Here is a 13,860-nt window from a genome sequence, read left to right on the forward strand (position 1 = left end):
GCACAAGACAGAGATTTTTAGTGTTCACTGCTGGTTCCCTGTGTGCCTAGCTCAGTGCTGGCCATTTGGCAGGTGCTTGATAAAGATGCATTGGCTGCATGAATTAATTCATCACTTGGGTCTGCCCACATTTACTCTTCTTCCTTTCTTTAGTTTTGTTCTGAATTTATAAGATTCTTTAGTTTTATTTGTTCATGAAATATGTATTAAACACCCCCTATCATCCTGGTGGGCCTGAATTGTTCTCTCGGCATGAAATATGACTAATGGAAAAACTCCTGTTCTGGGATCCATAACACCTGGATTGACATCTCAGTTCTGAAGCTGGGGAGTGATGGAAGTTTCAGTCTTCCCAAATGTCGAACGGGGTATGAGAATGAAACACGGTCATGCACTTAATGTTCTCAGCATGATACTTGACACAGAACTTCAAGTTGTTATGTCCGCCATCTAATTCCTACCTCCCTCTGGTCATTGGTTCTTTTGGGGTCATCTTCAATTTCTGGGCCCATATGTCTGAACCCCAGAAATTAATCATTGCTATCTATATAGTCTTCAAATAGTTCCACAGTGGTCAGCCATGGATATATTTAAGGGTTGGAAACATGAATTTTTTCCTTCTTTTTTTTATATTTTAACTTATAAGCATGTCTTAATTAATGATTGAAAAAGTACTGTATAAGAAAAGTAACTGGGCTGGGTGTCAGTGGCTCATGCCTGTAATCCTAGCTACTCAGGAGGCAGAGATCAGGAGGATCACAGTTCAAAGCCAGCCCAGGCAAATAGTTTGAGTGACCCTATCTCAAAAATACCCAACACAAAAAAAGGATGGTGGAGTGGCTCAAGGTGTAGGTCCTGAGTTCAAATCCCAGTACCACCAAAAAAAAAGTATCTGGGCTCTGGTAGCTCATGCCTGTAATCCTAGCTACTTGGGAGGCTGAGATTGGGAAGATCATGGGTTGGAGGCTTGCCAGGGCAAATAGTTCAGCAGACTCCATCTTCCAAAATAACCAGAGCAAAATGGACTGGAGGTATGACTCAAATGTAAGATTGCCTGCTTTGCAAGTGTAAAACCCTGAGTTCAAATCAGTCCCACTAAAAGAAAAAAAGAAAGGAATGAAGCAAGAAAGAAAAGAAAAAGTATTGCAAGCATAGTACAGCACACATGTAATCCCAGAGTTCAAACCAGTCCCACCAAAAGAAAGGAAGAAGGAAGGAAAGAAGGAAAGAAAGGAGGGATTGAGGAGGGAAGGGAAGGAGGGAGGGAGAGAGAGGGATGGAGGCAGGGAGAGAGAAGGAAGGAAGGAAAGGAAGGAAGGAAGGAAGGAAGGAAGGAGGGAGGGAGGGAGGGAAGGAAGAAAGGAAGGAAGGAAGGGAGAAGGAAAGAAAGAAAGAAAGAAGTATTGCAAGCATGGTACCGCACATAAGTAATCCCAGCTACTCAGAAGGTGGAGGAGATCAGGAAGATCACAGTTCCAAGCCAGCCCAGGAAAAAAGTCAGCAAGACTCCATCTCAACCAACAAGCAGGTGTGGTGGTGCACATCTGTGGTCCCAGGTAGGCACAGAGGCAGGAGAATTGTAGTCCTGGACTAGCCCTGGGAAAAAATGTGAGAACTAGAGCAAAAAACATTCTGGAGACCTGGCTCAAGCAGTAGAATGCCTGCCTGGTAGGTGTGAGGACCTGAGTTCAAACTCAGTACCACCAAGAGAAAAGAAAAGAAAAAATATCATAATGAAAACATGTTTGTTCAATTTTACTAAATTCAGAGGTGGGAAACAAGAATTTTTTTGTCTCTAGCCAGTAGAAATGATTGCAGGAGACAGGGAGAACTATCATATCCCCAAATAAAAGTGCAGAAGTACAGGTTCCTAAGTAGACCTGGATTGTGCTATGCCCCTAGATGGGGGGCTGAGAAACATGGACTGCCAGCTCAACCACTGGCCAACTCCATATGTAGCACTGGGATAACTGCTTAACTTTTTAAGCCTGTTTTCTCATCAGTAAAGTGAGAAAAACAAATGAAAATGTTTTCCCCTATTGATAGTTGTGAGACTCAATTTTAAATACCTTACATGTAAGAGTAAATGTTCAATATATTCTCCTTTCTTTCTTTCCTCAAATAGCATCAGTAGTCACCATTCTTTGTCACCTGTGTGTGCATTTTGCATGCTTGCATATGTAAATGTCTCCACTTTGATGTCTAATAGTCATCTCAAACTGACAATAACCAGAGCAGATCTTTTGATGCCGCAAAACTGTATCAAACACCATTTCTCCCTTAGTTTTCTGCATCTAAGTAAATTGCACCAACATCTGCCCAGGTGTTCAAGCTCAATACCTATAGGCCGTCCTCCACTCCTCTCTTCCTCATGCCCCTATCAGTTTGGCAACTCTGCCATTATGTTTCAAAATTGCTCTTGTCTCACCACCCCTTTGCCATCACCCCAGACAGAACTACCACTCTGTCACTCCTCCATTGTTACCCCAGCTTCTGCTCACCTTCCTGCCACCACCTTGGCCCCAACAGCCCTCTCTCCATGGTGTAGCCAGGGTAAGTATGGACAGGTATATGTCATGTTGTGCCATTTACTTACCCAGGACCTTCCAGGAACTTCCTATAACACTGGAAATAAAATCCAAATAGTGTGCCAATCTTTAGACAGAGATTAGATTTGCAAACTTTTTATGTAGAAAGCCAGACAGTAAATACTTTAGGTTTTATGGGCTAATTAGTAGTTTAGCACATAGTCATCATCACCTTCTTTTTCTATCGCCATCTTTTTCTCCTTCCAACCTTTGAAAAATGTAAAAGTGGTTCTTAGCTCATAGTCCAGACCACAGTTGGCCAACCCTCGCTCTGTAAGACTGGCCCTTCCTTTCTCTTCAGCCCATGTCTCCCATGGCCTGTGCCTGGCTCATACTGCAATAGCTTCAGTGGCCTGCCCACTGTCCTTGAACACCTGACCCTTCTGTTCAGGGTCTATGGACTCCTGTCTCTTCTTCCCAGAAGGTTGGTCCCTCAGTTCTTCCATGTGACTCACTTTCACTTTGTTCAAGTCTTTGCTTACAGGTTCCCTTTCTGAGCAGCCCCTCTCAAGCACCCTCCTTACACCCCAGGCTGGCAGGCTATTCTTCTTCTCCTAGAACTTCCTATACTTTTGCTGTGCTTGTTTGGTTCTTAGACAGCCCTAGAATGTCACTCCCTTGAGGATAGGCACTGCCTTTGCCTTGTTTGTCACTTTCCCTCCCCAACACCCAGAATAGAATCTGAACTTCTTGGTCATTCAAAAGATATTTGTTGGCTCTTAATATATGTAAGATGAATTCTCCCACATAGCCAGACATATTTCAGGTCCTACAATGTCTCTCCTTTAACAAGAAGGCTCTCTCTTTACATCTTTAGCCCTATGGGTTGAAACCCTAAGGTGAAGAGGAAAGGAGTGAAGGTGCTAAGCTATGGGGGTGCCCACCAACTGTGAGAGCCCAGGTCCACATGCTGTTGGGACTGAAGATGAGTCCAGGTATGCACAGGGAAATGGGGGAGGGGCAGGCTTTGAAGTGAAGGGAACTGTCCAGCTCTTGGGAAGCTGATGACATTGGAATATCTTAGATGATAACTGCTGCAAGGAACCAGTGCTGATGTCTCTAGAGGAGGTGTGAAGCAGCTCCTGGAGCCCGAGGAGTGCTGAGATAAGCCAGCTGCAAATCTGTTAGTGTAGACCTTGAAGGGATGGTGCTTATCAGGCCTAGGTAGGTCATGGTGGGAAAAACTGGTAGTTCTGGAAGCCACCTCATGGAGCATGGTGCTTCCCAGCTCCAGGCATGAATCCTGGGGCTCTTCTTCTAGGGGATCCCTGTGATTGGCCAACTAAAGGGGTGCAAATGGTGGAGCTAGGCAAGGTGTCCTTCTGCCCCACACTCCCACTCTGCCTTGCCTCAGGTGAAATGGTCAAAAGGAAAACCTGGGCCCTTCCTGGGGACACTGTAGGAAACCACAGGGGGGCAGGCTGGAGGGGGTGGTTCTGTGGAGGATCTAAGAGTACTTGTTAGCATGCACCCTCTAGTTCTGGCAAGGAGCCTTGGCTGAATCTGCTATCCCAGGACATAATGGATTGGGCGGTGAGCCAGGGTATAAATTGACTCATGTACCAGGCATGGACTGGACCAACCTTGGTCCAGAAGCCAGATCAGGGCATGAGAAAATATAGGAATCTCTTCCTGGGACAGCACTTAGAATAGAAACTGGGGATGTTGGGGGGTGGGTGACAGGGATATACAGGACAGGAGAGCTGTATGGTATTCACATTTGGGAATTTTAGGTTCTAGATCATGAGTCTAGTTCTTGAAGTTAGTAAACATCTACATAATATGAGGGAAAATATTATGTTAGCATAGGGCAGCCTTCACTACAGTCATGCCTTAGGAACCAAGCATAAGGTCAGATGGTCTGGGATCTTAGCACAGGACTGTCCTGAGTGTCACCTAGGACCAAGTACTTAACCTTCCTGAGCTTTGATATTTTCACCTGTATAACTGTAATGGTAAATCTTGATGTCATCATCTCATTTAATTATTAGGATCAAATGCGAGAATAATGAAAGTCCTTATAAAATTGAAAACACTCTAGCCACATATAACTTGATCCCTAATCAACTTGTACTACTAAAAGGAATAATGAACACCCAATGTACACTGAGCATGTACCAGGCACTGTGCCCAATATTTATATGTGTACTCATATGATCCTGAGACAGACATCATTCAAATCCCCATGTGCAAATGAGGTGGCAGGGCATAAAGAAGTTAAATAATTTGCCCAGGTCCCCCAACCAGCCAGAGAGGACCAGAATCAGAATCCAGGCAGTTTGTCTCTGGGAAGATGTACTGAGACCTCAAGGGCCTGGGCCTGCAGCACAGATCTCCAGGCGCCCAGCCTAGCCCAGCCCCAGGGCCTCTCAAAGGAGATAACAATGAGTCTGTCCAGTTAAAACAGACTCATTTCTATCTCTTCCCTGCAGATGGACTCAGTCCCTGCCAACTGCAGAGAGCCTGATGTTTACAACTCCAAGGTAAGGGTTCCAACTGGACAGTTGAGAGAGTCTGGGGGCAAGGCTTTGCCCATCTGGAAAACACTGATTCCAGGAAGCAGGGCTCCTCCAGGTTACAGAGGGCAGACATTCATGGCTGGAACTTCTTCCTTCATGGCACATTGAGTGGGTCTCAGAAACCTTGAGAAAGCAGATGCAAGGAGGCCACAGATTGCAGGCTGTCATTTTCCAGGTTCATTGGAAGACATTACGGTCAGAGCTCTCTTTCTGAACCTCCTTCTACTAGAAAGGGCTCTGTGGACTGCTTAAGCACCCTGTTGTTTACTCTGTATGAATTAAATAGTTTGGTGAGCTCAGCAATAGAAAGTAGCATATAAGGGCTTCTGGATACCACTCTCACAGAAGCCCTCAGGAGCCTTCTCAAAGGTGGACAAAAGGTGGGATGGCAAAAGGCCATAAGAAGTAGAGGAGGAATTACTGAGAAAGCTGTGGCCTTTGTCCTGGACAAAAGTAGACCCAGGAAGGATAAGTACTGTCCTGAGGCAAGCATGCATGGTTCTGTGTGGCCTCCAAGGGGTGGAGGCAGGAATGGCAGAGGAGAATTTAAAAATATGTAGAAATCTCACAGATGGTAATGCATCCAAAAGGGCAAAAACTGCCTTGGGGGCTGTGTGTGATTGCTTCATCTCTGCAGGGATTCAAGGAGAAGCAGGAGGCCTTATTAGAGACTTTACTAAGGTAGGGACATGTACACTGTCATGAGGGAGAATTCAGGGGTCTTTCAGGCTTGCTTGGGACTGACCATTGATGGTCCTGGGAGGAGGGAAGGTGGAGAAATGAGATATATGTTTGGAATGTAATGGGAATACTGTAGCATGTTCAGTGCCAGGCCTGGCCTATGCTGGCCTTCCCCCAAGCCCCTCCCCCTGAATGATGAACCTCAGGATTTACTCCTTATTCTAACTTGACCTTCATCCTGAGTAACTAGCCTCAGCTTCTTTAATTCGCTGAGGCCACAAGACTGTACTATTACTCAACCTTCTCAGAATAAGAGCCCCCTCCCTCCCCTCCCCTCCCCCACCTTGCTTGTCTGTGCCCTGCTGGTTTCTGGGTGTCAATCCTGGATAAAGGGGCAGTGACACACTCTGGAGCTGCTCCCATTACCTCTCTCAGGTATCATGATGCCACAGCCTGGTTCAAAGCTTTTGCCTCCCGAACAATGGTTCTCAGTCTTAGTAGACATCAGAATCAGCTGCAGGTCTTATAAAATCACGGACTACTGGAACTCACCAGTTTCTCATTTAGTAGGTATGGAGTGGGTGCCAAAGAATTTGCATAGCTGCCAGTTTCTAGCGATGCTGATGTTGCTGGCTAAGGATCCCATTTTGAGAACCAACGCTCTAGAAGACTTGCAATATCTGAAGCAGGCTAGCTCTGTGCAACCTGCACGAGGTAGAAGAAGGGAGGCAGGGAATAGTCTTAACAAAATGTACAGAAAGGCACATATTCTTAGGTCCCAGGTATGGAGTCAAACAAAGCTACATTGAAATTGTAGCCACACTGTTTATGAGCTGCATGTAGATTGGCAATTTGCTTAACACTTTTAGCTTTCATTACTTATTCTGTAAAATGCTGATGGTACCACTTTGAAAAGGTTAGTGTGAGGACTGAAAATGGTGATTTATATAAACAGTGTAACAGTATCAGGGACATATACACATATAAATATGCAATAATATTAGCAGTTTTTGTTATCAGAATGAGATGGTTGGAAGTTTGGACACCCCAAGCCAGCCTTCATAGTATAGTGAAGCCTGAGCGGAGACTGATAGAAGTTCAGACTAAACTCTCCTGCTACAGTCTCTCGAAATTAAGTGGGAAAATCTAGGGGTGACTTCAGATGGCTTCTGAGGGCTACTCTGAAGTGAGGAGCCCTTTGGGAAAATGCATACCACATTCCAGGAAGAACTTTTTCACTTGTCTCAATCACAGGGCTGTTTAAATTGCTGTGTGCAATTGCATGGCCTGAGAAAGAATTTGTTGCATTCTAGGGAATTTTGCTATTAGTAGCATCAGTCATTAAAAATGACCATGCCAGGTGCTAGTGGCTTACCCCTATATTACTAGCTATTTGGGAGGTTGAGATTGAGAGGACTGTGGTTCAAGGCCAGACCACCAAATAGTTTGAGAGACTCCATCTCCAGAATAACTAAAGCAAAATGGGCTGGAGGTATGCTCAAGGACAGAATGCCTGCTTTGCAAGTGCAAAGCCCTGAGTTCAAACCCCAGTCCCACCAAGGAAAAAAAAAAAAAGCCAACAAAACGAAAACTACAGCAGCAATAACAAACCACCAAATAGGCTTGGCACCGTTTATTTGTCAAAACTCTTTCAGTTGACTAAATTTGTATTATTAATATTTATATATTGATCTGAAGCTTACATTATGATATTAGGGTTTAAATCCAAGCTATGTCTCTTATGAGTTGTGGGACTTTGGGAATGTTATTAAACTTTTTGTACTTATTTTCCCCTCGTAAAATGTACTTTTCACACCTGCATGGTAAGGTTACTATGGTGATTCAATAATGTCTTGCATGCAGACATCTCAGAAAGGTACCTGACATACACACAACTTCTGAGGACTGGCAGAGTGGCTCAAGTGTTAGAACACCTGCCTAGCAAGCATGAGGCCCTGAGTTCAACCCTAGTACCACCAAAAAAAACAAAAAAAAAGGACAAGATTTCTGAAAGTATTAGCAATAACAATAATCATTGTTATTGCCTTTGTTAATAATGATAATATTGTGTAAAGCTCACCTGTCTTGACAACCTGTGGAAAGGGTACTTGGATAGGAGCCAATAGGTTTAAGGCCTAGCTTGGCCTTGTTGTTCAGTGGCTGTGCAACTTTGGATAGAGAGAAAAATGGGATCATGCCACTCTTCCAGCTTAGTTCACAAAGTAGTTCTAAGAATAGCTGCCAGGATAACTGATATGACAATGCTTTGACAAACACAAAACCAGGTCATTGTGAGTTCTTAATGTTCACATTTGACTAGAACATGACCAGGAAGAAGCTGTGGAAAGGTCTGTGTTGACTCTGGGAAAGCTCACTGCTAGTTCTGCTGGAGAAGCTGAGAAATGCCCAAATCTGCTGATGCCAGTCCAACAGCAGTAAGTATGGCTAGTGTTATTTTGTGCACCTTCACAAAGCCAAAAGCAAATCACCAACAGCGCTCAGAGTTTTCCTTTGCTAAATAACAGCACCCTCATCCTGGGATTTCCCAGGTCCTCTTTTGTGAACTTTCAAATAGAAAAGTGAGTTATGCACACACACTGTCTTACTAGTACCTCTGAGACATTTGTTTCTTCCTGTTTACCCCCAGCTATGTCCTGAGGCCCAGACCCAAATGCCAGCACCACTTTCCCTTGAGGTATTAATGGACAGCACCCTCTTCTGGGCTGGGGGAGGAGGAGGCCCTGGGAATAGGTTGGGCACACTGCTGTGTGTGTGTGTGTGTGTGTGTGTGTGTGTGTGTGTGTGTGTGTGTCCGTCCACCTCCTGGGAGGATTAGGCTACCTAACACAAATGGAGTTGGTTTATTTACTTGCTTTGTCTGAACTGGAAGGTCTCCCAGGTAATGGTTTTTAACCCACTCTGAGAGTATTTGTTTAATTGCTCAATCACAATACAAACCTTTTTGGTAAAAAGCAATTGCATTTCCTACAGCACAGGGTTCTTAGGGAGAGGGCTCTGTTCTTCAGCATTTCCCAGGAAGTATCTACCACATCCCCTTCAGAGAGACACTGACTCTTAAATCACTAACCTTAATCCCTGGTGACCAGAACTGGCCAAGAATGAAAGCACTGATCCTACAGAGAAAATAAAATCAACAAAACCACACAACCCTCTCCCCCACCAAACCATAGCCACAGAAAACGCAGCAAAACAAAGATCAACAATACAGTGCAACACAGTGAGAGAGTCAGAACGGCTCCTTTCCAGACTGTTTCTCTGAGTCACTCAGATACAAAACCAGAGCTATAGACAACAATCAGAAGCCAGCCAGATCTAAATTCTTTGGCAATAATTATCCAGCTTTTGGTGCCCATGACTGTATGGCAGGATTTTTTACTTCTTTTCTTTAAATAGTTTTCTTTGACCTGATATCAGCCTCCAGGCCATCTGAGTAGGCTGGGCAAGTCTAAAATAAGCCTTTAAGCCACTTCCCAAAGGTCTGCAGGTCCTCTTTGCCCTGACACTGCCCTGGGTCAGTGCTGGGGTTCAGCTGCTAGTAGGTGGGGGAGGGAGGGCTGGCCCTTCAAAGAGGGGGTCAGAGGTCACCCAAAGATTGCACAATTTCAACCCTTATCTGCCTCATTGAGATGATGGGGGAGGGGCTGGAGGAGGAGCCCCCAAGCCTAGGATGTAGAATTGAGCAAATAAATACCAGGAGCACTTGGCAGTTCTCAGAGTCACAGGGAAAGCTTGCCTGCTCTTCAGAGATGTCTTGAATAAGTAAAAAAGCATATACCCCAGAGCTTTCAGGCTAGTCTTCAATTATTCATTCATTCATCCTGAAGCACACTTTTACTCTACCTGAGCCCCTTCTGCGTTTGATGGTATTTCAAAAGCTGTGTAGAGAAATAAGACATAAGCCACATTCTCCAACATCTCATCATCTAGTAGTAGTAAAAGGCAATGTTGGTCGTCCAGATGCCTGGTAAACAGTAACACCGTAACCCAGTGATGGCAGGGTGGATTTGGGATTTCTTGCTGAGGGTCCACCCAAGATGCCACCATGCCCAGTATTTCCAGCCTCCCAGTTTGGTTGGGTTTGTTTTCCATACATTTTGTATAGTTCTGTGGAAGGAACTCTATACAGGGGACCCATAGTCTTCTGGAAAATTAGGGAATGGAACAAGATGATCTTTAAATCCCATACCAACTGCCATTCTGGATTTATTATTTCTGTTTAATTATGCCAGTGGTAAGCCAATTACTATTTTGGATGTGCAAAGAGAATAAGATCGAGTACTTGTTCCTAAGCAACTTACAATTCAGCAGTGGTAATGTTAGTATCAATGCTCATCCCGATAACAGCAAATGAAATATACACACCCCAATTCCAAGAGGAGTTGGATTATTATAAAGGCCAAAAGGGAGAGAGAAATGAAGTACTGAGGGCCACAGATGTGGGAGGAAGGATCTGAGAGAAGTTCACCAACAGAGTTCATTTTGTGCTGGATTCTGAAAAGTCACCATGATATCATTTGGCAGAGAATCGAAGGAAAAGCATCCACGCTGATGAATCAGCCTAAGCAAAGTAGTGGAGTTGTGAGTGTACATGGTTTAGTTCAATTCAGAAGAATAAGCAGACCAGGGATATTGTGAGGATTGATGAGAAATATTACATCCCCCAGAAATTCTCTACCATCACCTGACCCCCACCACTGGCAGGAGGAAAATGTTTGACTTGTGTGGAGAGCCAGGAAATGACACATTAAACCCAGTTGAGGACACTAAAGGCAGTGGCATTTATTATGTGTGCCGGGGAGATGCTTACCTAATTCTTCATCTCAAGAGAAAAGAAAAGAGGTGAGGGGAGGGAGCGAACTCCTTTGCTAGCCCAGCCCTTTCTAGGGACATATTCATTCATTCATGGGCTTGTCAGCGTGACATTGTATCCGCCCTCCTGAAAGCCATACATCTTACTTTCAAACCCTCCAATGGCCTTCGACCCCCTACCGACCCCACTGTTCCCAGGCTGAACTTTTGGTATGGGTCTCAGTCCCCTCCCAGGCTGGTGGAGGGGAGATGGTACCTCCTGTGCGCAGGCCCTCCTTGTCCCCAGCTTACACACAAGAGTCCTTTCTTCTCCAGGAAGGATTAGTGCTTTTCTTCAAATTTACTCGCAAGTTCTGAAAAGCTGACCAGCTGTGCACTTCCACAAGCCTTTTATTTTAATTTTTAAACATATTTTCCTTTATATACAGTGCCCTCCTAGAGTGGGAAGGAGGTTTTAAGTTTTTTAAGTCACTTGCAAAAGTGTCTGTACACAGGTTGTCGTCATTATCTCAGGAATGGCACATCTGGGATTTCATTCCCTGCATGTAGTATGATAATAACATGGGCATTGCTGAAACAAGGTGCCAGGTAGGCAGGTCTGGGTTGCATATCAACCAGCTGGGTTTCCAAGCTGGTTGAATGGGTTCAATTACTGTCCCTCTCTGAGCCTTGATCTGCAAATGATCCTTCTTAGTCTTGCTCCAATGACTAGGTGAGAGGTGCCCTGTGCCACACTTAATCGGTAGCCTCTAATATGGCTAGGACTTTCATTCCCAGATGACGTGGTGTGGTATTTTACTACCCAAGCCCAGTTCTCTGGAAGAACAAAGCAGTCTCCCTAAGTCAAGCCATCCCCCTCCCTCCTAGAGTGGTGTGGTGCTTCTGATCCTTCCTTTGTCATTCTAGATGATGTAAAAGCTGACATTCCTCCAAAGCCAGCCTCAGGCGTGGGTGGAAAGGCACCTCAGTCCGCATGGTGCATTCAGAGCAGTCTAAAGAGCCCACTTTGTCTGAAGCGCCTCTGGCCGCCCCCTCCATGTCTGCACTTTTCCCCATTAGTCACTGCTTTGGCTGAAGGAGTAGAAGACCCCTGTTAAAATGAAGTGTGGTATCTGGGAAACACATTAAGCCATTAACAGCTGGACACAAATTAGTTTATCAGGCAGGGACTGGGCTTGCAGACTTTAGGAGTGAGGAGGAAGCTTATAGATCATCAGTTTCTAAGAGAGGGAAAGCAGGTGCTTAGATGAGCATCTCTTGCCCAAGGGAGCAGCAGTGGCACTGCTTGGTAGGCCAGGCCACAAGCTGTTTTCCACCAATCTCTTCTTCCTTCACTTTACCTTGAGGAGCTAGAATGGCTTCCAACTGTCATTTAGGAGGATTTGTCATGTGCTGAATATTCAGAGATGTGTGTAGGAGAGAAACAGACCTGGGAATAAGTGAGTACTGAGTGACCTGGGACAGATCTTGGATGCTGAAGATGAGGAGTCCTAGAACACAGGATAGCCAGTGAAAAGCAGATACAGCCTCTGGGGGGGGGGTCAGTCTATCAGGGACCCTACAATATCTGGACTATGAAGACCCCCTTGTGGCTACCATAGGAATCCAAGAGAGGCCATTCTTAGATGGTAGACTAAGTTGGAGACATGGAGGTGTCACTACTTGCAAAGGTCAACACTGAGTTTTCTGAGTTTCTGGTTTGCTTAGGAGACCAGTCAGAAGGTCATGAGCTGAAAAAGAGGCCAACACTGGGAGCTGGGAGGACCCACACTTCAGGGCAGACTTTTATAAGCATTGTCCCATGTGGTCAACACAGGCTGGTCTCTTTTCCCTATTTCACATCAAAGGCCCTGGAGTAAGACTACAGAAATGGTAGGAAGAAGAAAAGTATTGGGAGAGGCAGGTTGATGGGAGTTGAGTAAACTCTCCACGCTTTAAGGAGATACTTCCTTTTTGACAGATCTGCAGGTCCCAACACTTCCTTGGGTGAATTCACAGCCATTGCCCTTTGGAGTTGCCCTTTGGAGTCACCCATGGTATATAGTGTGGCTGGACAGCTAATGATGTCAGTCATCTTTACCATACACCTCTCCTGAGTAGGTCCTCTCATAATTTCAATAGCCATCTCCCTCCAGCTCCCACCTTTCAAAAATTGTCCTCTCTTACTACAGAGATCTTCCTAAAACGGGAACTTGGAAAAATTGCTCCAATTGTAAGATTTAAAGCTAGACATACCTCAACCCCTTACAGGTACCTAGTTGGCCCCAGCTTCCAAAACAGCCTCATCTCTTGCATTGGTGTCTACTTTCTGACCACAGGGACCCTACTGTGCACGCTGGCATGTGCTGTTCTGCCTTCCTGGGATGCTCCTCTCCTCGTACAGAACTCTTTTGTGACAACTGTTGCATTACATTGCAACTGTTGGTATATCTGTTCATCTTCCTAGTAGACTGCTTGTGTGCATGGTTAGGGACACACACACACACACAAAATCACACACCAAAAGAGAGATCCTCCCTTGTTCTCAATACCCTGCAGAGCTGGGCAAATGCTTCATTGTAGATACTTGAGGAGTGTTTGCTAAACAAGATAGCACATTGCTCTGTAATGTGTAATGGCTGAAGGGCAAAGCTGCAGCCTTTTTCTGTTTAATTAAAGCTGGGCAGTTTCCTTCTGTGTCTCCCTCCTACTTCTCCCTTTCTCCTTGCACTGTGAGTAGTGTTTCCATCTTTGACCAGCAAAGATTTTCATTAGGTACCAAGTGCTCATTCATTCAGTGACTTCCTGGAGGAGTGTGGTTTTTGATGTTGAGGCTATCTTAGAAAGTATAATGAACCTATAGATACTTCCTCAGAAAATGCATGGGAGCCCAGTCTTGCAGCATTTTCACTCAACTCCATGTCTTCCTACCCAGCTCCAAGGGCCTAAGAAAACAGCAATAGACAGCCTGTGTTTTGCTATCTTGGCCAAAAAGATTTTTTTTTCATGCTTTATTTTTGGAAAAAAGGTTATTTTAAGATTTGTTTTCCAAGTATATAAGTATATTTTGATATGAAATATGCATTTGCAAATAACACACACTCTCCCCTTTCTGATCTGTTCCCCTAGGGTATGCCCCTTCCCTTGAGGCTCCAAATACTGCTGCCTGTGTTTCATTCTGTAGATCACCTATGGAAGTACACATGGGAGGGCCCTTGGAGTCATGCGGCCTAAGATGGGGTCTTAGGAAGGATGTCTGTCAT

At 44.9% G+C, this 13,860-nt stretch overlaps 1 protein-coding gene across 6 annotated transcripts in view; it reads left to right on the forward strand.

Annotated features, from left to right (window-relative positions):
- The window catches only part of Nav2 (neuron navigator 2), a 686,981-nt gene that overhangs the window by 367,667 nt on the left and 305,454 nt on the right, over positions 1-13,860 (forward strand). Inside the window, exon 1 of one of the 6 annotated variants that reach the window (XM_074042827.1) lies at positions 1,400-5,071. The exons of the other annotated variants lie outside the window; for them this stretch is intronic. Coding sequence (XP_073898928.1) covers positions 5,021-5,071 — 51 coding nt within the window. The 5' untranslated portion in view covers positions 1,400-5,020. Of the gene's footprint in view, positions 1-1,399; positions 5,072-13,860 lie in introns of those variants that run through there. 6 annotated transcript variants of the gene reach the window in all.

Source organism: Castor canadensis, chromosome 1 (assembly GCF_047511655.1).
Source record: "Castor canadensis chromosome 1, mCasCan1.hap1v2, whole genome shotgun sequence".
Classification (NCBI taxonomy): Eukaryota; Metazoa; Chordata; class Mammalia; order Rodentia; family Castoridae; genus Castor; species Castor canadensis.